Source organism: Protopterus annectens, chromosome 1.part1, assembly GCF_019279795.1.
Source record: "Protopterus annectens isolate FY-2018-M chromosome 1.part1, PAN1.0, whole genome shotgun sequence".
Taxonomy (NCBI): Eukaryota; Metazoa; Chordata; order Ceratodontiformes; family Protopteridae; genus Protopterus; species Protopterus annectens.
This window is the reverse complement of record NC_056726.1, coordinates 1,604,202,509-1,604,228,706: the sequence shown is the minus strand read 5'-3', so window position 1 is coordinate 1,604,228,706 and position 26,198 is coordinate 1,604,202,509. Positions and strand designations below refer to the sequence as shown.

Below are 26,198 nucleotides of genomic sequence, written 5' to 3'. Positions count from 1 at the left end.
ACTAAGGTGGGCCACACCTAAGCACAACACGCACACAGAGTGTGGCCATCTGCTGGGAAGAGCTTATGCCCACACTCTGTGCAGTGCTTGAAGACAAGCTTTTCAGCCACCCTATGAGAAAGAAAGAAAGCCTTAAAAAAAAGGACAGGCAAAAACTTTCTTTACTCTAATAGACTCACCACACTAGTCTATAGACAACACTAAAGGGGGGGAAGGGCACCACAGACAAACTGCTCTAACTATCTATCTAAACAAACCTACACTCAACGCCAAAGTGATGGGAGGGGAGAAGGGATACCTAAACTAACCTAGATCGGCTGAAAGAAACAGAAAATTTTAACTTACAGTAGAGAAATCACCCACTGCTAGCTGGAGCTCTGAAGACACAATGTAGAATAAATTGCGGCAAACGAGAACTGGGGATGGAAGGCAGTGGAAGTGTATTATGGATAAGGGGAGGAGTCTGGAGCTTGGAGCTGATGCTACTAATATTTGCCGGCTTGGATCCGATATAGATCCGTATTCCAACAGGTTGAAGACCAAATGAAGTAAACTACTTCAGATCAAGCATACAGAACTTTAATAGGTTAATTGAAAAAACTGGAGAAACTGCCAAAATGGCAGGTTGAAGATGGGTAAACTTTAAAAAAACTGGTGAAAAGAAATCAAAGCTGCGCTTAGAGAAGAAAAAATTAGCGAAAAAAAGGAAAACACAATAAAAAAAGAAAGAAAAAGAAATATGAGGTTCGCTACAGCACAGGAAACCGAAAGCAGCTCATGCCCAGGAAGAGACCATGAACCGAGGGCAACAAGCCAATAAAACACTGGTCAAAAACCAGTCCCTCAAAGAGAGAAATACAAAATAACCAGTGGAATAAACAAAAAAAATAAGACAAATAAAAGTGGCATGGTAGCTCAAGTGAGAGAATGCAAAGAAAAATAAACAAACAAAATAGTGGAAAGCAACTCGATACAATGATAGAGTGCTGCACAATCACAGGTTGAAATTACAAAAACTGCGTAATGATAGGCTAAAACCATAAGCCAATAAAAATACACAACAACATACAGAAAATGGAGGCAAAATCCTATGGCGTTAGCGAAAATGTCTTAAGCTAATAGGGAGGAAACTAACGTACTATAATTTGATAGGTAGGTTAAAAAACTGGTGAAACTGCCAAAAACAGCAGGCTATGTCCTAATATGGTTAATACAAAAGCATAAAAAGCCAATAAGCACAGCAATCCTAGATGAAAATACTAAATAAACCAAAACTATGGAAACTAAAAATAGAAAAGCAATGGTTTAGATAAACCAACCAAATGCACATTTAATGTTAAGACTGCCGTTAAGTCCCAGTCCAGTCTTTACGTTGAGAAGTAACTGCCATTTTAATTCCTTCAATTATAGTAAAGTGTCACAGTCCCCAACAAAGACATCCACAAAGTCAAGGACAAAGAATATGAAGCCTGTAAATCCTCTGCAGGTGGGGCTATGTTTCCCAAGTGTGTTGTTGACATCAGCACCACTGATGGCTGCTAGGTGTTCCTTCATATGATCAGAGAGATGTCTGATGGTCTTTCCCACATAAAAAGATGAGCAAATGTTGCAGACTGCCGCATATACCACACATGAGCTGTGGAAGTCAAAGTGCTTGGGAAATTTGATGGTTACAGTGAACAAATGTATTGCTGGTCCCAAATAAAATAATGCTGCACACTACACAACCTCTGCAAGTAAACATTCCTGAACTGGTGTCAAAAATAGGGGTACTTAGTAAGAATTGTGAGTCTGTACCTTCAAAGCAAGCTCTGAAGGATTTTGTTCTTTTATAAGAAAATGTAGGAGAGGGACCTAAGGCTTGACTTAGGTCTTTGTGGCTTGAAATAATAATCCAGTGTTTGGACAAGATTTTCCTAATGCCACTGAGTCCCTACTAATTGGTAAGGGGAAGCTGCAACATCTGTCTGCGTTGCTGGTGGTAGCTGTTTTTGGGGTAAAGCCATATACAAAGATGGGTTTATCTTCTGTAACAATGTCAATGACATGAGGACTGTAATCTGTTAATTGAGAACATGGATCATGACATGAGCCAACAACGCCATCAATCTGATCAACAGGTCCCCCTCTGCAGCACACATCCAAGTCTTTCAAAGAGGCTTTACATTCATGCCCGCTCAGAGGGCTAAGATTACTGATGTGTTGCTAGATTTAAGACTACATTTAAGAAAATTAAACCTTAAATTCATACACTTTGACAAAGAGAACCTTGAGCCCTTGAGTGGTCCTGATACCAAAACAAATTATGGACCCGCCACCAACACAGGATTGTGCCTTAAAAGTTTGTTTAACCCTATACTGCACAGTATGCTCCTGATCTTTCTTAAAGTTAGTGAACTTGAGATCAGAGAACTACTGGCTAAGCCATGCCATCATATATGGTTTAACCTCCCCTTCCATGAGCAGCAAGCCTTACACGACTTGACTCATGACAAACTCTTGTGCATCATGAAAGCTGACAAAGAAAAGGGGGTAGTTCTCATGGAGCACGAGGAGTATATTAACAAAACTGAATCATCCCTCGTGAATAATAAATTTTACAAAGAAGTCTCACTTACTGATCTTTATAGAGAGTTTTCCAACATAGATCAACTCCTAAAATCATTGGAACGACAACAAAGGGTTTCTCTGGAAGAATACTCTTTTATGCTTATTCGTAACCCAAGCTTAGGGAGACTGTTTGGCATCCCTAAAATACACAAAGATGTTATCAATCCACCGTTTAGGCACATCATTTCCAACAGACACACAAAAACAGAGAAAGTGTCGGAATATGTTGATGCAGTACTTAATCCTCTAGTACAGTCTACCCCGTACTACCTAAAGGACTCTTGGAGCTACCTTAACAAGCAAATTTTACCTGGGAACAGACCAGTCTGATTATGGAATTGATGGCTATTGTTTTAGACAACAATTTCATATTTTTTGAAGGGGAGTATGTCAAGCAAACCAGAGGGGTAGCTATGGGTGCAGCTTGTGCACCCATTTTTGCCAACCTGTTTATGCTTGATTGGGAACTTTCCACTCTATTTCCTTGTGAATATTTCAAAAGTGTTAAACATTATTCGAGGTTTTTGGATGATATGTATATACTTTGGGATGACAGTGTTGAAAAACTTGATACTTTTTTGCATTTTTTTAAACACTACTAGTGAATATCTTAAATTCACTTATACGTATAATTCTGAGGGTATAGCATATCTTGACACCTATGTTTACAAGCAAGATACAATCTTTCATTCCAAAATACATAGGAAACATACATTTACCAATGACTACTTGGAATAGAGTAGTTGTCATCCAATGAATATGAAACACAATATATACAAAGGAAAAGTTTTTACTGCAGCTCGCATGAGCTCTGATGTTAAGGTATTGACAGAGGAGACTGAGTTTATTACGAAATTGTTTGTTGAGAGAGGATATCCATCAAATGTTTTGTCTACCATCGGTCACCTTGTTATACAAGAAAGGGACCAAAAATATTGATCATTATTGGGAACAGGTTTTGAAATTAGATATCAGATTGAAGCAGGAAATAGAGATGGAAATACTGCCAATGGTCATCAAAGGTCATTAATATTATTATATAGTCCAGTGGTAGACAAGATAATTCATATAATAAATAAATGTTGGTATCTGATTTCCCAGGATTCTAAATTAATACAAATAATGGGGACAAAACCAAGAATTATCTACAAAATGGGAAGAAATATAAAGAATGTATTGGTCCCCAGGAGAACAAACAGGGATAGGAGGTTGAATGAATTATCCCATACTTATAAATGTGGTTCTTGCAACCAGTGCAAGTATATACTAGAAGACAAAAAATTAATTATTCAAAATGAAACTCGCACTACAATCAAACTCAAATATGGGAATTGTAGAACGAAGATGTTAACATATATTGCAAAATGTTGTGAGTGCACCTGTTTTTATATAGGAAAAACTGAGCATTGTTTTAAACAACGCATATATGATCATATTTATAGTATTCACAAGAAAGATTTAACTAACGCATTATATAGACATATAAGTATTACTGATGATAGACATAAATTCAAATTTGCCATTCTGGAAACTATTGTGGTAGATCCCATTAGTGGTGATTATAAATCTTTTTTAAGTTTTAAAGAGGTTTGGTGGCAACTTTTTTTTAGATGCCACCAATTATCCCGGTCTCAACGATTATAACTCCTGTAAACCAATTTTAGAGAATTGTATATGATATTAATGTCATTCATACGTCATTTTTGACTTTTGTAGATAGTTCAATTAGTTGGTTGAACATTTGTTTTAGTACTATATTTCGTCATTGTATTGTTGGTATTGAAATTATAGCTTTTCATATTTCTACTTGTTATTCATTTTATTTCTATTATATGCATTTAATTGCATTTTATATTAATCAATATGGTATTTGTGCCAATTTACAGGATATAATGGTTATGTTATAGATGAGGAAATTTATTTGTTATATGGATTGTAATACATACCATTGTATCTTTAGCAATGGGTTATTTTTATATTTGACATGTCAATTCATATATCCGCATCTATAGGAGACGAACTTGGCGTCAAACATGTAAATAGTAGAATGTATTTTTGATATCGTGTTTAATGGGGGTGTTTTTGACACAAATTATAACATAGGAAGTTTTTTATAAACAATGATGAACAAATGTTTATGATTACAAATATTTGTGTATTAAACTGTCTTTGAAGTTTTAATGGTACAGCTTTAAGGGGCGGAACTTGGTATATAGGATACTATGTATCCATCAGTATCCGCTTCCTTTTGGCGCCAAATTTTAAATAAAATGTTTGTTTTAGTATTCACAAAGGGTTCTGAAGAAGCCCACAGTTTGAATGGGTGAAAGCGCTTAACCTTGATTCGTTTGATATGTGGTTTTGAAGCAAGTTTTATTCCAACTGCTTGTTTTTCATCGTTCGTTTTTGGAATAAAGATTTTTACAGCCATTTTTCGTTGTGCTATCATCTGTTGGAGTTGGTCTCATACAGCGGTGTTTCAACACCAGGATCTATTTCGAATTTTTGGTTCTGTACAGGGGTTGGTCCTATCCCTGGTTCTGGGTAAAGCTTGCTGAGAATTCCTATAGAGAGGCCGTCACACTTACTGGATGGTTTGTGATTTGTTTTTGTTTTTACGGCAGTCCGTGACATTTGCTCGTCTTTTTACATGGGAAAGACCATCAGACGTCTCTCTGATCATATGAAGGAACACCTAGCAGCCATCCGTGGTGCTGATGCCAATAATGCACTTGGGAAACATAGCCGCACCTGCACAGGATTTACAGGCTTCAATTCTTTTTCCTTGACTCCGTGGATGTCTTTGTTGGGGACTGTGACACTTTACTACAATTGAAGGAACTAAAATGGCAGTTATTTCTCAATGCAGAGACTGGACTAGTACTTAACGACAGTCTTAACATTAAATGTGCATTGCGTTGGTTTATCTAAACCACTGCTTTTCCATTTTTAGTTTCCATAGTTTTGGTTTAGTTAGTGTTTTCATCTAGGATTGCTGTGCTTATTGTTTTTATGCTTTTTTCGTAAACATATTAGGACATAGCCTGCTGTTTTTGGCAGTTTCACCAGTTTTTTCAAACTACCTATCAAAGTGTAGTATGCTAGTTTTCCCCTTATTAGCTGGAGACTTTTTTGTTGACGCCATAAGATTTTGACTACATTTTCTGTATGTTATTGTGCATTTTTATTGGCTTCTAGTTTTAGCCTATCATTACGCAGTTTTTGTAATTTCAACCTGTCACTGTGCAGCACACTAGCGTTGTATTGAGTTGTTTCCCGCTATTTATTTTATGTTTATTTTTTTGGCGTTGGCTCACTTGAGCTACCATGCCACTTTTGTCTTCTTCTTTTTTTTTTTATTTATTCCACTGGTTATTTTGTATTTGTCTCTTTGAGGGACTGGTTTTTGCCCAGTGTTTTATTGGCTTGTTGCCCTCGTTTCCTGGCCTCTTCTTGGGCACGAGTTGCTTTCGGTTCCCTGTGCCATAGCGCTCCTTATATTTCTTTCTTTTTTTATTGTGTTTTCTTTTCTTTCACTATTTTTTCCTTTCTAAGCACAGCTTTGATTCCTTTTCACCATTTTTTTAAGCTTTACCCATCTTCAGCCTGCCGTTTTGGCAATTTCTCCAGTTTTTTTCAATTAACCTATTAAAGTTCTGTATGCTCGTTTTCCACCTATTAGCATTAGAATTTTTATGTGGCACATTTTTTGTGATTTCAACCTATTACTGTACAGTGCTCCAGTTTTGTGGTAAGTTGTGTCCCACGACTTTTTGTATTTACGTTGCAATGGCTCTTTTCTATTTATTTCATTATAGCAATGAAGAAACCCACTTGTCTATTTGAAGCTTATCCCATAACTCAAGAGAATATAGCTCTCTGCTAGTATTGGTATACAAATCCTATTTTTCAACCCATCCTAGTTCAGCTTTTTCAATATTAACCTATCAGAGTAATAGCTTTGTTCCTATTATATAATAATCTCAAAAATATACTCTCCTCAAACAAACTGCTGATCAATACTACTAAACCCAACAACTCAGCAGGTGACTCCTTGTTCTCTAACTTTGTTGGAAAAATATGAAATAAACTACCCTCTGTAATCACATCTCAGACTTCTCTCTCACTTTTTAAAAGGAATGTTGTGTCTTTCGGCTTTTCCAGGTTAGGGGTCGCCACAGCGGAACTCCGGTTCGCTAATGATTGGTAGTTGATTTTTACGTGCCGAGTTACCAGCCCTGACGCACAACCTTCAATGAAGGTAGGCCCATTCACGCATGTCTCCACGCAGAAGATGCTCTAGCTGAGAATCTAAAACTATATCTCAATAAACACTGGCTATGCTCCTGTACTAACCCTGACTAATTATTTTCCAATTCTCACCCTACATCCTTTATTATCTTCCCTTTATGTTTCAATATACTATATCATTGCATATAAAATGTATGTATATATGTATATTGTACCTTCTCACAAAATCACTATGAATATTCTAATTTGTACTTCTTGTGTGAAAAAAAAAACACTAATGTTTTTATGTAACAATTGCTGTTTTTATAATATTGGTCATAACTTCTATATTAACTTTGTATGATTTCTTGGAGCTTTTCTCCCCGGGCCTCTACTGAAAATGGACATGCATCCAGCTAGACTAGCCCAGTCAACAAATGTAAAATAAATAAAATAAATAAATAAAATATTTCCATTTGATATAGCCTACTGTTGCTGTTTTCTTATTGTCTCATTTGGTTCAATCTATTAGAGTACAGTTTTCTTGTTTTATTCCTATCCAATTACAGCATCACAGTATTGTATTTACTGTATCAATATTTATATCTGTTACATGATGTGCGACCATTTAGTTCTGAAGAAGTTCTAGTATCAATAAAGAATGAAAGCTTAACTATCCAGTTCGCCTTGGTATCCTCTGTTTTCATTTTTTATTTTATACTGAAAGTTTTTGGTAGTTTAGTATTTATATTGCCTTCTCTACTGTGCTTCTTCATTTTTTTTATATTAATATATTTTTGTTTTTGGCGGCCAGGTAGGAATAGCGATCAGTCCATAAACAATCTTTTTTTTTTCCAATTCCTGACCAATATAACCATATATATGACCAGGTAAGATAAGCAACCATAACAATCAGCCCCCCCCCCTTTTTTCTAAATAAAAAGCATCTTTATTAAACTATCACTTATGACATAGACAATCATACACTTATATAAATGAAAACAAACCATATCGACCTAACATTAGTTGCAACCATTACACATCACAAACCATATTGACATAATTTTAGCAGCAAACATTATATATCACTTATTATCTACCCAATCACGGTCAGTTGTCAGTCAAGCATTACATAGCTCAGTCAAATCCTGCCTTCTTTTAAACCTCATTCCTCCCCTGTATGTATTGTTCCCACAATTCCCATTTTTTCTATGTAATTTGCTCCTACCCTTTCCTAAAGACTCCCCATTCCAGTTGTTTTATCTCTGTTACCATATTCGCTACTTCTAGTACAGTTGGTTTAGACTTTGATTTCCATTTTCTAGTAATTGTTTTTGACAGCGACTCAGCGAGGCCCTCCCTACTATGTCTAGGCAATTCTGATTCTGTAGCATTACTTTATTTTATTTATTATTTTATTTACATTTGTTTACCGGGAAATTTTGACTGGACACAGGTCCTTTTTCAGCAGAGGCCCGGGGAGAAAAACACCACAGAATGACATGGTAGATGGTAAACAATAACAATCAAGGTATGTATACAGTAGAGGTGATCATGACATGGAGAAATACAGGAGCAAATTCAGAAAAATTGAGTAGAAGCTCTAATTACAAACATTTAGCAATAAAACGTAAAACACAGCGCTACAAATTAACAGTAACTAGATAACAATAATAACAGACTAAATTATAACTAAATCCTGGAAGGATTAACAAGCAGTGAGTAATCTTCAGTTCAGTTTTATAGTGATAGAGGGGATACTCTATCTAAACCTGGGAAAGGAGTGAAGGGTTGAAGGGGAGTTTATTAGTCGGGGTTTGGACAAGGACAAAACCAGTGTGAATTTAGGTGACATTTAAATGCAGTCTTGAAAAGACTGCAGGAAGGAAGGGTAGTTATGGCAGTGGGAAGGTTGTTCCAGAGCTTGGATATAGCTCAGGAAAATAATGCTTCACCTGCTGAGTTTTTGGTTTTGGTGACCTGGAGCAGATTTTTGTTACAGGAGCGTAGTGGTCTAGAAGAGTGGTAGGGTTGGAAAATTGTATGGAGCGATGGGATTCGGAGAGGGTGGTTTACTAGTTTATGAGCAAAGGTGAGTTGAGTTTGGTGTAGGAGTTGTGGGAGTTCAAGCCAGTCAATGTCTCTAAGGGAGACACAGTGGTGGCTGCGATAGGAGGCACCAGTGGCAAATTTTGTGATTTTATTTTAGCAGGCTTCGAGTTCGTGTAGGTCTGACTCATAGCCGGCCGTAGGCATAGGCCAACTAGGCGGCCGCCTAGGGCGCCGCTCAAGCAGGGGCGCTTTTCCAGTATTTATTTGCTGTAGGTAGACCAGGATGGGGGCACCAAGTGGTGTGGTGGGGGGCGCCGTGGAGCCCTTTTGCCTAGGGCATCAGTTGACCTAAGGCCGTTCCTGGTCTGACTGTCTAAGATTTGTAAGTATGGGTGATGCGCAGAGTATGGTGGAGATTAGTTAGGAATTGGCGATAGAGATTCTTGCTGGTTTGGTGAGGTATTGGTGGCTTCTATACAAGGCTCACGTTTTTTTGTGAACTTTTTTTTATTGTCAGTGATATGTGGGTGTCAAATTTGAGATTATTGTCTATATGTATGCCAAGTAGTTTTGTGTGGACTGTTGGTGAAATGGAGGTATTATCCTTGGCTTGAATATTGAAGTGTGGGGTGTTTGGGGTAGATCTGGAGGATTGGAAGATGAGGAGTTTGGTTTTATTTGGATTGAGGAGAAGCTGGGTATTAGATAGCCAGCTTTCAACTGAAGAGAAAGATTCTTGGGTGATCTGATAGAGTTCTGTTAGAGTTGGGGCTGAGAAGATGAGGGTGGAATTATCTACATACTGTATGAGGGAGGCATGTTTGGTGGCAGTGTGCAGGTTGTTGGTGAAAAGGGAGAAAAGTAGAGGGCCAAGAATGGAGCCATGGGGAATCCCAAGAGTAACAGGGAGGCAAGGGGATAAACTGTTGTCCCAGATGACTGATTGCTGGCCTCCTTGTAAGTTTGTGGCTGGTGTGGAGAAAGACAGGTCGGATAGAGCAGACAGTAGTAGATTGTGCGACACAATGTCAAAGGCTTTAGATAGATCCAGAAATACAGCAGAGGAGAGGAGGCCATTGTTTTTGTGATGGAGGATAGTGTTGATGAAGGACAGGAGAGCAGTTGTCGTGCTGTGGTGTGGTCTGAAACCATGCTGGGTATTGGACAGCCTCCTTAAGGTCTCCAATTTCCTCCTTAACAATAGCCTCCTATTGTTAAGGAGGAAATTGGAGACCTGTGAGGTGATGGATTCTTTGAGTATCTTGGAGGGGGGGAGAGGATGGCAATGGGGTGGTAGATGGAGAGGTCAGTGGAGGGGCCACCTTTGTGGAGGGGAATGATGTGTGATATTTTCCATAGCATGCGTACACAAGATTCAGATATGGAGCGGTTGATTAATATGGAAATAGGATAAGCTAGGACATCAGCTGCTATCTTTAGGTATTCAGCGAGCAGGTAGTCGGCTGTTAGTTTTGTGGGTTTTAGTTTTGTCAGGAGTCTTTTTATGTAGGAGGTGGGTACTGTGGTGAGAAAAAGGTAGGGAGGGGTGGTTTTGGGTTGGGTGAGGAGGGAATTAGTATAAGGAAGTGCTTTTTTGTTAGGGATATAACAGATTCTGTGAAGTGTTTATTGAGGGAATCAGCAATGCTACTGGTGGAGAGAGTGGTGGTTGGTAGGGGGGTGCTTACTTTTCCTGGGCAGAGTATAGAGTTAACTTAGATCTTAGAATACATTCTGATCCTTTATGAATATAATATTCTGTATGATTATTATTTTTCCTTAAAGATCTGCATCCAAAATCCCAGTCCCTCCTTGTTTCTTGAGCCTCCCCCATTTCACCATCATCCCTTTCCACTTTGAATTATAGATTTCTGCTATGTACAGGAGCCTGAACTGTGTAGCTCTGACATAGCCCTTCAAATCAGGTAATCCAAATCCACCTTGTTCTACTGGAAGAATCTGTGTATCCCACTTGACTCTTGCTGTCTTCTGCTCCCAGATAAAGTCCTTCAGCTCTTTATTGTTATCACAACTTCTACTCTGGTTGATAAAATATGCCTGACCTGTGTATAAGACTAAAAGGACTAAAAACATTTTAACTGCTTGTATCTTCCTAGCCATATCCATATAACAGAGCTTCCAATTTCTCAGTTTTTGTATCATCTCTCTTCCCATACATCCTAAACTGGCACACCAGAATCATTTTGAATCCACACGCCTAAGAACTTCATTTCATCATGTCCCCATAAATATGGATACTGCTGAACTAATTTGTGTGTGGATAAATAATTTATAAGCTACTGGCTTTGTTTTTAGCTTCATTAATTTTGTATCCCAAAAGATCTGAAACTGTCTCAAAATGTTCCACAACACTGAAATGTCCTTTTCTGGCTTTGTCAGGTATACAGTAATATCATCTGCAAATACAGCCAGCTTTCTTTGACTATTATACTAATTATATACTTGAATTTCTGAGTCCCTTATTTTCTTTGCCATTGGTTCTAAATATAATGCAAATAATAAAGTGAAAAGAGGACATCCCTGCCTGGTTCCTCTGCTCAAGCTTAAATTATCAGAGAGGAACCCACTCACTTTAATTTTCACCTCAAATCCCTCACATATGTTCCTAATCAACCTTATAATTTTATCAGGGAATGCAAATGCTTCCACTGCTCTGCTCATAAAGTCCTAGATGACTCAGTCAAATGATTTTTCTGCATCAAGACCCACCAACAACAGTGGTATTTTCATACATTCTGCATCCCTCTGGATCATCAATGTTCTGTTAATGTTGTCAGATGTTTGCCTCACCTCCACAAATCAACACCGATCCATATCTATCAATTTTGGCATTGTTTTTGCCATTCTTTTAGCCATTATAGATACAAACACTTTATAATCATGGTTTAGCATTGAAATGGGCTTGTATGAAGCTGGATGTAATAGGTATTTACCCTCTTTAGGTATTATTTATTTAACATTTGTTTACTGGGAAAGTCCAACTTGGAACGAGCCACTTTTCAGCACAGGCCCGGGGAGAAACACTCAGACACCTCTTTGTACCATGGGAGAAAACCGGAGTACCTGGAGAAAACTCACACAAACATAGGTAGGACATGCAGACTTCACACAGAAGGCACCCCAGCCAAGAATCAAACAAGAGAACCTCTTGCTGTGAGACAACAACATTAACCACTACATTACTGCGCGACCTTCTTCCAGGATGTTGGTACCTCACCTCCTCTCAAAATACTGTTAAACAAAATCTTCCAGATCTTTATCAGTTTTTCCCTCCTGATTTCCAGACTTCCACAGGAATACCATCTATTCCTTGGGACTTTCCTGTAGATTGGTTATACCTCACCATTTTTATCTCACTTCCTCCTATCCTAATTGTTAGTAATTGAGCCTCATCTACCTCTAACCTTGGCATACTTAATTCTTCCAAAAACATTTCCATTTGTAACTTTTCTTGATTTCCATATTTCTCGCTTTACACAGATTTTCACAGAATTTCCCAAAATATTTCTAATACCTCTACAGGATCTCTTGTTATCTTCTTGTTATAGGCTTCCTAAGCTTGGCAACAGCCTCTTCTACTTTCTGCTGCCCGAGTTGTTGTGCTAAAAGTTTTTGTGTGCTAGAATTATTATCAGAAAATAGTTGCTTAACAGCAATCTTTCTAAACTCATGCATATTATCGAGGTAATCCCTTATTTTATATTTGGGGTTCTACAGTTGCTCTTCTTCTGGTTCTGTGGGATTCTCCCTATTCTGCAATACTTTAACATTTGTCAATCCCTCTAAATAATTCTTGTTACTTCTTAACTAAATCTATTTCTTTTAATTCCAGCTATTTTTAAACTCCACTTTAATTTTATCCCACTCCCTAGCTATATTTTCAGAAGAAATTTCTATCTTCGCTAATAGCGCCTGAATAATTTCCACTATCCATTCCTTAAATTCCTATCTTTTCAACAGATAGGTGGGAAAGCATCAGCATCTCATTTTCATTTCATTACTGTGTGTTTTTATTTTAGTTATTATTGGTGCATGATTTTAAACAGTTATTGGGTGCGTATCAAGACTTTCAATTAAATGCACGTGTTCTTATGAAATGTAAATAATGTCTAGGCTAGCCCAGTTTTTTTTTTTTTTTTTTGTATCTTGGGGAATAATATGCAAATTTACTCTGAACTAATGGTACTGAATTCACATCTTCCATGCTAACACGTTAAATAAATTTCTTCAAAATCTACCCTCCTTTGTCATATTTTCCTTTTTGGCCTCCCCAGACACATCTTCACTGCTGCAAATCAAATTCTAGCCGCAACCTACAAATAATACTCTTTGCTGAAAGCTGATTATTTCTCCCAGTATTTTGTTAAGCTCCATTACAGCAGTTTTAGGCAGAATATAAATACATGCCAGTCTAATCCTTCTCCCTTGCCAGTTGCCTCTTAGTACTGCAAATCTACCATTATCTTATTTTTATCTTCTTCTATCACTATTAGAGCTCTTCTTTCAATTAATACATGTACTATTTTTCTTTGTCCAAGGTATTCTGCTGAATAACCATCCTGAAAACCTTTCTTTGTCAAATTCACATGTTCAGTTAGTTCCACATATATCTCCTGTAGCACAGCTATTTGTACTCTACATTTTAAATATACTTCACTACTCTTTCTTTTTTGTATTTATCTTTGAGACCATTGACATTTAAAGAAATTGCAGAAAGCATCACTGTGTTAAAAGGTTATTATTTCCATCTTTTATGTGTAACAGGTATTTTTTTAAGTGTCTAGTTCTAGCTTTTTTGTTTAGCATGCATACACTGTTTGGCAGACTGAGCTTTTATACAGTTGTATCTTGTCATATCAGTTTCAGCCTATGTTACATCTTACAAAACTCTGTTTTATTGATAGCCGTCAAAAAACACCCCAATACCCCCTAAAACTTAATACTAACACAAAACTATGCACATCTTCAAATATTGAAGTTTTACCTTCCTAATAGGAACATGTGCCCCAAACTGACAACTACACTCACACACTTGGGTTAACTTAAAACAAAGGTTATCTATGCTAAGGTGCATGGTGCAGCCTGTGTTTCTACTCAGTGCTGTCTATTTTTGTCTTATCTTTACAGCTCTCCCACACAGGAAAACACTTGAATGCTTTCAGAAAACATCTCCTATCCATTTCTCTTTATCAGACTGTCCCCATGGAGACACGAAGAGAAGATACAAAATTGCTACTAAAACAACTTTTCCCTCCTAACTTTCACACTTCCACAAGAATACCATCTATTCCTTGGGATTTTCCTGCAGATTGGTTATACATCACCATTTTTATCTCACTTCCTCCTTCATTAAGCTTTATAACATTCAAAGTTCTTTTTTCAACGTTCTTTTTCATTTACCTGCTTTCTCTTAAAACTTGTTACTAGATCAAGCTAAGGGTCTTAATCCAGTCATTCCCCTATGAAAGAATGAGAAAAAGAGCATCCTTTTTTCTCTTTTTTCATCCTGTTTTGATCAGACTTTTCTTCCCTTTTTTACACTGCAGTGCCTACATGTTTTAAAACTGAATAAGGAAAAAGAGAGAAAGGAGAAAAAACAGGAGAACCTGTTTAAATTAGCTGAGAAAATGTTATAGCATGCAAAGAAAATCATGCACTATAAAAACATTATGTTTAAGAAAAAAATGGTTTACTTGCAGTTAACTTTCTCTCTTCACTTCCCCTCTCCTAAGTATTTTTCCAGACATTAAAGTATATGCCCTACTTTATGTCATTAAAGTCTCCTACAAGTTTAACAAAGTCAAAAAAGTCCAATATTCCAGCTTTTCTTGTTCATTCATGCTTTACAAATATAATTATTGCTTCGTAATCCCACATTTGTCAATTTCCACGTTTCTGATTTTATTCCTGTTCATCTTTATCTGCCAAATCTTGTCTCTGCTTCATTTCCAATGCACTGCTTATTCTTCTTGTCAACTCTTGTGCTTTCTTCCTTCTGTCAAGGATTTTCTGGTGAAACATTGTAAAAGGCTTCACTGACACAGTCTCACTCTGTTGTCTTTATTACCAGAAGAACAAGAAGCAGAATCGCCTTCCGTTTCACAGCTCACTTTTTGCTGGACAAACATTTGAATTTCTTCCTTAGCATGTACTGCATCAAAAATGATTTTGTCCCTCCAGGAAAGAATATTTTGAAGATAGCTGGGTACAGCAGTTTGAATCTCATGCCTGCAACTCGACATTTCCTGAATAGTGGAATAAATTTACTCCTCTTCTGCCTGGTGTACAGTGAGTAATTGTTCTCCACAAGGACTCTATCTCTCACTTTTATTACTTTGTCCTTCTGCCATAGTTTTGTCAGAATCAACTCCTTATACTGGTAGGATTGCATCTTTACTATGAAAGGTCTAGGTTGCTTTCCCATGGCCAAGTTTGGAGCATACACAGGATGTGCCCTTTCAGTTAACAATTTCTGCTGTCCAGCTGCTTATGTGTGCTTTCATAAATTTAATAGTGTCTGTTCCTTTCAGCTCCTCTGGTACAGCAGAAAATCTCAGGTTTTCCCTATGTGCTCTGTTCTCTAATTCTATTTTTTGAAACATTTCTTCTTGAGCAGTCTCATATTCAGCCAGCCTTTTCTTTATTTTAACCTCTGATTTTTGCAGTTTTATCACCTTATCTGAATATCTGTTTAAAGCTTCTTCTATTTTTTTTCAAGCCTTTTATCTGAATTGATATACTCCCATCAGCTATGTGCAGTTGTCTTATGCTTTCCTCTAGGTTACTGGAACTCATGTCTGGAGCTTAGACTGCTTTTTGCTGAACAGCTGTAAGTAACTTTCACAGTCAGTGTTTTTCTTCTGATTTTCATTCAGGTCCTCTCTATTTATTTTTTCCTAGCATTCAGGCAGTACACTTACTAGCCAGTTACTGATACTTAACCAGAAATACACATCCACTGGCTTTCTCTTCTGAGTTTCTGTTTTCACACTGGGAGAGCTGAAGGTAAGCTGTTGATCAGTGTGCAGCCATCTTGGAAGTACAATCAGCCCCCTTTTACTGATTTTCCAAGACATTTGATTAGAGAACAGCTCTACATGATTTTTATTTTGTGGGTCGCACTACAGAAGTTAGGAAGACTGGTAGATGTTCTGTATCATATTAAAAACCTAAATGCTCAACCCCTACTCAGCTACATTTAAATGTTATAACCACACCCCCATTTTCTCTTGTTAAGAGTGGCAAACTAGGGCTGTCCCCTACTGCCACTAATTTTTATTCTATCAGCAGAGGTGTTTTTAAGCACAGTGTCCTGGCAGCATCCCAAGTTCATTTGATTAAAAGTAGAGTTACTCATGCATGAGTCACTAATTGGTTCTGGGAACAAGGGAGGAATAAACAAAAAGTACTATCCATGCTATATAGGAGTATTAGACAACAATCTGAACTGAGACTTTCAGATAGGAATTTGACCTCTCCAAATAAGACTGAGAAATAAATTCTGTCATGGGAGAAACAGATTGATGCAGCCATATTACTTTGGAATGTTTTTTTCCCAACAGCTAACAGATTTTTGTAACTGAAAAATCTCAACCAAAATATGGGAAAAGGTTAGGAAGAAGACAGAGCTCCAGATAAGGTCCACCTTTCTGAGAAAAATTAAGGAAAACAACTTTTATCAGGCCCCTTTTTAAATAACTTGATGAGGTGAGGAAAATTTTTAGTTGACCAAAATCAACATCATACCACATCAGCTGTGTATACGACTTTGTTATTATATCAAACTACCCAATTCTAGGAATTAAGTTACTAAATGGGAACGACAAATAGAGATGTTCTGGCTTCAGAAATAAATAGAAAGTATGGCACGTGTTCAGTAATATCTCTCTACAATAGCTTTTGCTCAATTTATCTACAACTATCAATGGTCACCCCCCGCGGTTGGTAAGGGTGAGAGTGAGGTTTGACCATCACTGCTGGAGATGTCAGAATGAAGACACAAACTATATGCATATAGTAGGGAAGATTAAGGAAGAAACTGAAAAAATGTTGGAGTAGGTGGCCCCTCTGTTTTGTGAAGATGGTGAGAGTTTTCATCCTTTGGGAACATATCACAGCACTCTCCTACCTTCTGTGACACCCAATTTGTGACTATGCAAACCATTACTCTCACAATGGCAATCATTTGAGGTACTGAAAGAGTATATCTCAAGAAATTAGTTAATTTTTTAGCTAAACGTTTATATTAGCCAAATTGGAAGCTTATAGTGGAGCTTCAAATAATATGCTTTGGAACATGCTATTGTTATGTATGGGACTATAATATTTAGTATTGGACCTGGTCATCACCAACATGGGCGACCGGTGTTCCACACTGGAGGTCAACCCCTCGCTGGTTAGATCTGACCATAAAAAAATCACTTTGGATATCCACATTCCGCCCCCACTCCTGGACAAAGAAACCACAGTGAAAAACTTTCCAAAAGCAAATGTCACATTACTTAAGACCGAGGTGGAAAGTTTCAAAGCCCCCATGCTAAAGGATAATGCTGTCCAAGCTGCAAAATCCTTTACTAATGCATTCTATGGGCACCTACAAGAATGCATAGATCGTGCTATCCCAAGCAAAACCAAGACTCACTCCTCCAAGAAAAGGAAACCAGTCTGGTGGACCCCTGCCATAAACAAGCTATACAATAGAAGGAGGAAACTAGTACAGAAAAGAGTAAAATCCCAAGAAGGGAAGACATCCCTGATCAGTATCAGCAAGAAACTACGATCCCTCATAAAATCATCCAAGGTGAGCTTCGAAAGAAAAATAGCCAGGGACTCCAAAGATAACCACAAGGCATTCTTTAGCTATGTCAAGAATCTAAGTGGCAATGCTCAGATCTGCTCGGAGTTAGTGCAGAATTGCACAAAATACACTGAACCGACCGATATTGCCAACATCCTGGCAGAGAGGTTCAGTGCAAACTTCACCCCCCCACCCCCAAAAGGGCCCATAACCATACCAGAAGAATGTAGAGCCTCTTAAATCACAGACACTCAGGTCAAAACAGCATCAATGGGACTGGACGGTGTCCCAGGCTGCGTCCTACATGAGCTCAAAGACGAACTAACCCCTCACCTAAACACACTGTTCAAACTCAGCCTCTCCACAGGCTACGTACCCACAGAGTGGCACACAGCAATGGTTATTTCGCTCCACAAAGTTGGAGCCACAACAGACCCGGGAACTAACGACCTATAAGCCTGACTAGCTTGGTCTGCAAGGCTATGGAGTGCATCATCATGGAACGCATTAACAGAGACATTGGGAACGTCCAAACACTGGACCCTAGCCAGTTTGGCTTTGTTAAGGGTAGATCATGCCTCCTAAACCTGGTGGACTTCTTTGAGACAGTTACCAAGGCTATATATGAGGGAAAGGTGGTACACACAGCCTACCTAGACCTAACAAAGGCCTTTGACATCATTCCCCATTCTGGTATTATAGACAAGCTCACCAGCCTGAACACAAACCCCTATGTCACAGGATGGGTTATCAACTGGCTCATGGACAGAACCCACATGGTGAGAATTGCGGGAGCTAGGTCCGACTCTAAACCGGTTACAAGTAGCATTCCCCAGGGCTCAGTCCTAGGACCCCTCCTGTTCAGCATATACTTCTCAGAGGTACAGGCAAGCACAGGAGGACTATGGCTAACCAAGTTCGCAGACGACTGCAAACTAGAGGCTAAAACTGACTCTTCGGCTGAGACAGACATCCTCCAAAAGGGTCTCACTGAGACGGAAACCTGGTGTCAAAATCATGGCCTCAAGCTAAATGCCAAAAAGTGGATAGTCATCCCCTTTGGAAAAAACAAAGTACCCACAAACTATCACATATGTGGTAGTCCCCTAAATACAGAAGACGTAATAAGGGATCTGGGGACCCAAGTAGATAGCAATCTCTCCTTTGATAACCACATTGCCAAAGTGGTTAGAAAATCCTTCTATGTGGCCCACCTAATCACAAAAGGGTTTGCATCCAGATCAAAACAGGTCATTGTGCCCCTCTACCTCATCAGACCCATCATAGAGTACAACGCCCCATTTGGGATGTACCTTACAAGACACCTGCAAAAGCTGGAAAGACCACAGAAGTACCTCACCAAGAGGATCACTGGCCTCAAACAGATGCCCTATGCAGCTCGACTGAAGAAACTCCAGCTGTACTCGGTTGCATACCGCCTACTCAGAGGTGATCTCTGCCTGACATACAAGGCCATGTCCAACCCACAATTGATGGACATGCTCCACCTAAAGAAAACCATATCCCCTCGAGCCACATGCTCTAGGGATCTAAGCCTCACCACAACAATAAATAGGATGTGCTGGAGGGATAGATTCCTGTCCCAGAGACTTCCCATGCTTTGGAACAAGATTCCACTCTACATTAGGCAGAGATCCTCGCTAACACTCTTCAAGAGAAACCTTGATGAGTGGATGGGAAACAGAAAGTTTACCCCAGGGATCACTTCAGTGGCTCTGCTGGACAGATTCAAAGGGAACTAATCTAAGGGGGCAGTGAAAGCCAACATATTCTGGCTAGGCTTATAAATGCCTTCGGGCAGATAGCCTAGTACCTACCTATGTAACTCATTACAATTATTAGTTTAAGAATGGTCTAGCTATTTACTTAGCTAATACTCTCCTTGTTATGCACGTATGTGTGGGTTGCTGCTAAGTTCCATCTTACTGACAATAAAAACTATTTAAAAAAAAATAAGTTATTCAGAACAAATAAGTCTCATCTAAACATATTAAAATACATCCATTTATAACCTTATTAGCCCACCTGAGTACTTCAGCTAGGCCCTGTGCAGCTTCAAATACACAACAAACCAGTCTTGGTATCACCAGTAAGCAGGTTTGAGCTTACTTCCCAACTTGGTATAAATGTACCAGAAATGTTGGGCCTTTGTATTTAACTGTGGTACTGGTTTATCTTTGATGTCCCCATTCCTGCTTCTATCATGGGCATCAGGTTATCCAGCCTGTTTCACATCCTCATCGCATTTTAGGTCCTGCACCTCAGAATTTCAAGTGCAATATAGCCCCTTAGCTCCCACCTCTCAAAAAAAAAAAAAAAAGAATAAAAGAAAAACAAAGGTGCAAAGTTAATCAAACTGGCTGCTTTTTTTACCACAGGCAAGTGTTACAAAGTGTGTCAAAATAGTTATTCAAGTATATTTATAGAAGACTCATCTAGAGTGTTATGGTAAGAGCAGACACTAAAAAAACAGTAAATAAAATAAGTAATATGGTAACAGCCTGATGCCTGATGACACTCTGAAGAAATACAGCTCCTCAAGTATCATAAAAGACAAAAGTCTTCTTGATTCATCAGGCCAAAAAAAAACCCCTCTAAACTCCCCATAATTTTTAATAGGAAAAGTGAAATCTTATGACATGTAAACACTTTTAACAAGACAGGTCATATTTGCTGACCAGGCTAAGTACTGTGGATATTGAATCAAATGCTGTGTGTACAAGCATGGACTCCATTCTCTCTTCAGCTGCTGTAGACAGCATAATCACCATTACTATTTCCAGCTACACATTTCAGTCTAGCCTCAGACAGTGTGAATAGTCCTTAGTGAAGCTTGTAGATTAGTTGGTGCTACACGATTCATTCAACATATGAGATAAAAAATAAAGTAACTGTGTCCAAATGCACAACTGCATAAAAAGTAGTCTAATAAAAATGATTACTCTCCAAAATTTAGTGCACCTAATGTGCAACAGCTGCAATCCATACACCTGCTGGCTTGGAATGTCTTAAAGTTATATGCATCATCCTTACAAAATCCATTGTTTGTCATACTGATAATACATGGATAAAACAAATGAACAAAAATAATCTTATTATTTCTTGCTCTAATCATAACCCTCTACACCACCAAGCAGTAATGCATCCCCTAGAATTTGTCCCCATTTATCCATGTTTAATTATTTCCACTCTCCTAGGCAAACTATTACCAAACAGATAAAGTGACGAATTTGAAAGTCTGAAACTGACTGGCATATTTACTGTTGGTCAATCCTAGCATCCGTGACTTGTAACATCTTCTAAAACACCACAAGACCTGCAAAAAAAAAGCTTTTAACAGAACATTTAACTCAGCAAGAATTTCCTTTAAAATGATCTTACTTGGTCATATTTGAGAAGTATGTCAAACTCCTTGTCATCAATGAGCTTTTTAACTTTCTCCACATCTACATTTGTTGTTATCCTATAGTTCAGATCTCCCAACCATATAATGACGCTACAAAACAAACAACAGGTTTAGAAGCATATCTTATTATTCACAAGTTCGTAGACAAAATACTTCAGATATATCACACTGCTACAGGTGCTAGAAAATTAAAAAGCTGACATCACTTACAAACCTAGTACCCATCTTGTTCCCTTAATCCTTTTCACAATGACTGGTTTATGTTTCATATTCCACTCAAAGAAAAAGTACAGTTGTATAAGAACTTACCATAACGGCAGATGTCCTACTTTTCACTGTTGCAGTATTCTTAGCAACTGGTATATCCTGATGAGGAGAGCCAAATGCCCAGCTAGCATACCAAAGCCTTTACACCTTCCAGGCATCATACATCACATGTATGCCCTACGCCCAAGGCCTAAGGTACATATGTAACATACAAACTCCAAATCCTCAGAACTGAATTGCCCCAAAAGAATCAGAACAACCCAAGAAGAAAAGCAAAACAATGTACATCCAGGAAGAGAAAAAGGAAGGTAGGAAAGTAAGACCGACCCTCATCTAGAAGGAAGGCAACAGTGAATAACAGGGAGGAGGAGGGAAGAACAGAATTAGTGCAACAATAAAAAGTAGGACATCTAATTCATAGTTCATAGTTTAGTACTAAGCTAACTGCCCTTGTGAGCCATTTTAAGCCTAGCCAATTATCTCTTGCAAGACTCAAACCCTGCACCTTGTGATTATAAGGCAAACACCTTAGCCATTAAGCCACCCTCCCAACCCTACTGTTATGGCAAGTGTTTCTTCACCTGTCTATGTAGCCTTTATTACTGTTGCAGTACTGTCTACATCTGAAAGAGTACAAACGCTACTAGAGAGGATGGCAGGAGGAAGTCACAGAAGATTCCTCCAAGGGCTCATGAAGGACGTCCCTGGCAAAACCCACCATGTCCCTAGAAATCACAACCAACTTGCAATGTTTATTAAAGGTACGTACAAAAGACCAAGCAGCAGCTTCCAAAATGGATCTATTATCCAGACCCTTAAAAAAAAAAAAAGCACCATAAGAGGCAAACACCATGGCAGAATGAGCATGAAGAGAAGAAGAAACCTGCTTGCCATGAAAAGAATAGCAAAAAGAAATGGCCTTGTAGATCCAGGAGGAGATGGCTTGCTTAGAAATGGCAATCCCAATATTCTGAAATGAAAAGAAAGAAGGAAAAAGTTGCTCAGATTTCCTGATATCTTTCATCTTATCTAGGTAATACCTGAGCTGTCTATGTAAATCCAAGGTGTGAAGATTTCTCTCACAAACATTCTGAGGGGATGGCAAAAAAAGAAGAGAGATGAATTGTTTAATTTAAGGACAAACCATTAACCACCTCGGGCATAAAAAAAGGGTTAGTATAAAAAGAGATCTTGTCTTTGTGAAAAACCAAAAAAGGTGGGACTGCCACAAGTGCCTGAAATTCAGAGACCCTCTTAGCAGAAGTAAGAGAGACAAACAGCACTGTTTTCCAAGTTCAGTGCAGCAAAGGAGAGGAAACTGCAGCCTCAAAAGGAAATTGAGTTAATTTCCCATAACAAAGGTAAGGGCCCAAGGAAGAGGAATAGGCTTTCTTGGAGGCCTTTCAAATCTGCTTGACTTCAAAAGAAGAAGTAAAAGGATGGATTCAAAGGCAGACAAGTAGAAATGGTTGACAGATGAGCTATTACAAGTAAATATGCCAGACCAGAATTGAACTCACACAACTAAAAAGGTTCTGTAGGAATACCAACAGAAAAGGGGTCCAAGGTTATGGTTTAGTAACCAAACAGAAACTCTTCCATTTAGCCAAAAATAATTTTTTAGTACATGGTTTTCTAGTCTCCTGCAAAACTTGAAACACTTAAGAGAACTGATATCTAAAAGAAATCAAAACACTATCGCCCAGAGTGTCAACTGAAGAGTGGGCAAGTAAGAGTGAACAACAGATCCCTTGTCCTGTGTGAAAAGTCCCATCCTATGGGTTAACTTGTGATGACTGTCCCTGACCAGATGAAATAGAAGGGGGAACCAGTACTGCTGGGCCAAAAGGCAGTTAACAACAAGATTTTGGGCCTGTCCCACATGATTCTGTGCAGGACTTTCGGTAGCACAGGAAGAAATAGGTAGGCATACAGAAATATCCCCTTACAAGAAAAAGACAGGGCATCCACCTTCCATGCCAGAAGACTTACCACTCTGGAACAGAAGTGGGGGAATTGCCTTCAGAGGGGAGGTAGAAAGGTCTACTTCAGAAGTGAGCATCCATTTGTGAAATCTGTCATGGATCTGCTCAAAGTGTCTAACGCAAGACAGCTCTGAGGGAATGTAAACCCCCAGAAGAAACCAATGACAGTGGGCCGAAAAGTCCCAACCCTGAGGAACCAGTCTGCAAAGAAGGAAAGACTTTGTGTCTCCCTGTTTGTTGTCTCCCTGTTTGTTGATGTACCACGTGACTGTGGTATAACTTGTGAAGATTCTTAAAAGGCCTGGAACCCAAAGAGACTGGAAGGCATGATGGACCAGAAAGAAAACTCTCATCTCCTTGATGTTGATATGATCTTCCAGTTGTTCATGAGCCCCGAGTTTTTGGACCTTGAGATTTTTGGAGGAAGTGCCCCAACCTTGATCAGATGCATCTGTGTATAGCTCCAGAGTGGGAAAAGGAACCTGAAAAGATAAACCTGGATTCAGGAAAATTGGTTGAACCCACCAGTGGAGCTCGAGCTTGAGACAGTGCAAGAGAGGAACAGGTAAAATCCACAGGATGGCAGTGCTGAAGCCAAACAGTCTTGAGATACCACTGAAATATTCGGACTTGGAGTTTGGCAAAGGGAATCATGGGAATAGTGAACAGGGATGAACCTCAGAGCTCACAGAAATTCCCTTCCAGGAAGGACCTGGAGAGGGAGAAGAGACTAAAAATAAGCAGTCAAAAGAAGGACTTTGGTGTGTGTGTGGGCAGGGGGGAGACACTGTTGGTATGGTCTGAATCCTCCATCCATAATACTTGATCCTTAGAGGGGATCAACACAGTCTTTCTGAGATTTAAGGTGAACCCCACACTGTGAAGAAGAAACACAGTGAAGTGAAGATGCTGTAGGGTGAGCTGCTTAGAGGGGACCTGAATCAAAAGATCATGCAAATAAGGGAATATCTGACCTCCTTGAAGTCTGTAAAAAGCTACCACTGGAGCCAGACATTCGATAAAGACCCTCAGAGCTGTAGAAAGACCAAGAGACAAAGCAAAGAAATGACAACATGAGGAAGAACAGAGAATCATAAAAACTTCCTGAAGAGAGGGTGACTAGGACTATGCAGCTAAACATCCTTCAAATCCAGGGACATCAGAAAACCCTGAGGAAGCAGCATCTAGAGAGACAACATCTTGAAGGTACGAACTTTTAGAAAGGTGGTGAGAAAGGACAAATCTAGAAAGGGCATCCAATACCCCTCCTTCATCGGTACCAGAAGCATCCAGGAGTAAAAACCCTTGCCCTGCTGGGAAGGGGAACAGGTTGAATAGTTCCCTGAACCAAAAGATCCTGAAGGACCAGTTGGAAGAGAGGCAGTTAAGGAGGAGAAGATTGAGGAAGGCTTTTGGAAAGGAGAAAGGGACTTCCAAACCAAAAAAAATAACCCTTTTGGATAATGGAAAGCACTCGAGACTCGGTGGCGATCTACTTCCAGACAGAAAAAGATAGAGTTACTCTGACAGATAGAGGACTCTGATCCAGGGACAGAAGTTAAATGTCAAATAGAAGCAGATTTGTCAGGGAAAACAGGTTTTTGACCTTTAGTAACCTGAGATGGCTTGTCAGGAAAAACTCTCTTGGAAGACCTTTTACCTCTAGAAGGCTGTCTTGATTGTCTATGGACAAATGGCAGTTTAGATGGATAATTTCTCTGAAATTTAGGAACAGGAGAAAGAAAGATTTGCTTCAGATCCTACATAACTTTAGCCTTATGTTGTAGCGTCTTAAAAAGGTCAGCAGCTGCTGTGCCAAAATGATTCTGATTGTCCAACAGAGAATCCAGTAATTTAGTCTTAATATCCTCAGGAAAGGCCTGTAGGTACAACCAAGACCCTCCTTGCTGTTCGTGTTGCTTCACAAGTAAACACGAACAGACGGGGTTGTTCATCTGCTTTCTTATGTAAAAACACATTGGGATAGATAGCAGCAGTACAAAATATAAACAAACTGATTAACTGACAGACTGCACAGACATGCAGTCTTACATCTCAACAGCTTACTACAAAATGGCAGTCAGGCTCGCACGTGCTCAGTACTTATATACTTATGCAAGCCCTGAGAAGTTTCTTAAAGGTGTACATACATACTGATCTACACTCCTTATCACAGATCCAGATGCAGCAGCCATAGAGGAGGCATCATCAGCATCATAGCTGCATTTAATAGAATTACAAGCCACCTAAAAAGGAGAACTCAAAAGGGAAAAGGCAGAAGTCTTTGCCTCATAGTCAGGCTTATAAGTCAGAATGTCTACCAGCTCAGAAAGAAGAGCCAGTACGTACCTAGTCACATGGGTCGGGTAGTTAATAGTCCTGAAAGCTAAGGTACTAGAAGTGTACACTTTTTCCCCATAATTCTCCATGCATGACTGTCCTTATCAGAAAAGAAAAGCTTAGGATTGTCCTCATCAGAAGGGAAAAGCTTAGAGAAGGACAGTAATTTGGATGATTCATTAGTAGACACAAACATAACAGCTGGATCAAAGGGAGGGCTTTATACAAAAACTTTTGGGCTTCAGAAACCTTATAGGACCTGTCTAAAAAACTTCTCCAAATCAGATTATAACCTTTTATGGGATAGTATAAATAGCTTCACTGCACCCCCCCCCCCCCCCAGATGGAACCGGCAACTATGTCAAGTAGTACACAAATGCTTTATACAAACACCTGAACAACTGCATTGACTCAGGTGTACCTAACAGGAGTAAAACAAACTTCTCAAGGAAGGATAAACCTGTCTGGT

General features: G+C 38.9%; 1 protein-coding gene across 4 annotated transcripts in view; it reads right to left on the bottom strand.

Moving 5' to 3' along the window:
* The window catches only part of INPP5B (inositol polyphosphate-5-phosphatase B), a 2,334,801-nt gene that overhangs the window by 339,701 nt on the left and 1,968,902 nt on the right, over positions 1 to 26,198 (bottom strand). For all 4 annotated transcript variants that reach the window (XM_044083533.1, XM_044083543.1, XM_044083552.1 and 1 more), the window contains one exon: positions 21,113 to 21,227. In XM_044083533.1, the coding sequence (XP_043939468.1) occupies positions 21,113 to 21,227 (115 nt within the window). The remainder of the gene's footprint in view (positions 1 to 21,112; positions 21,228 to 26,198) is intronic.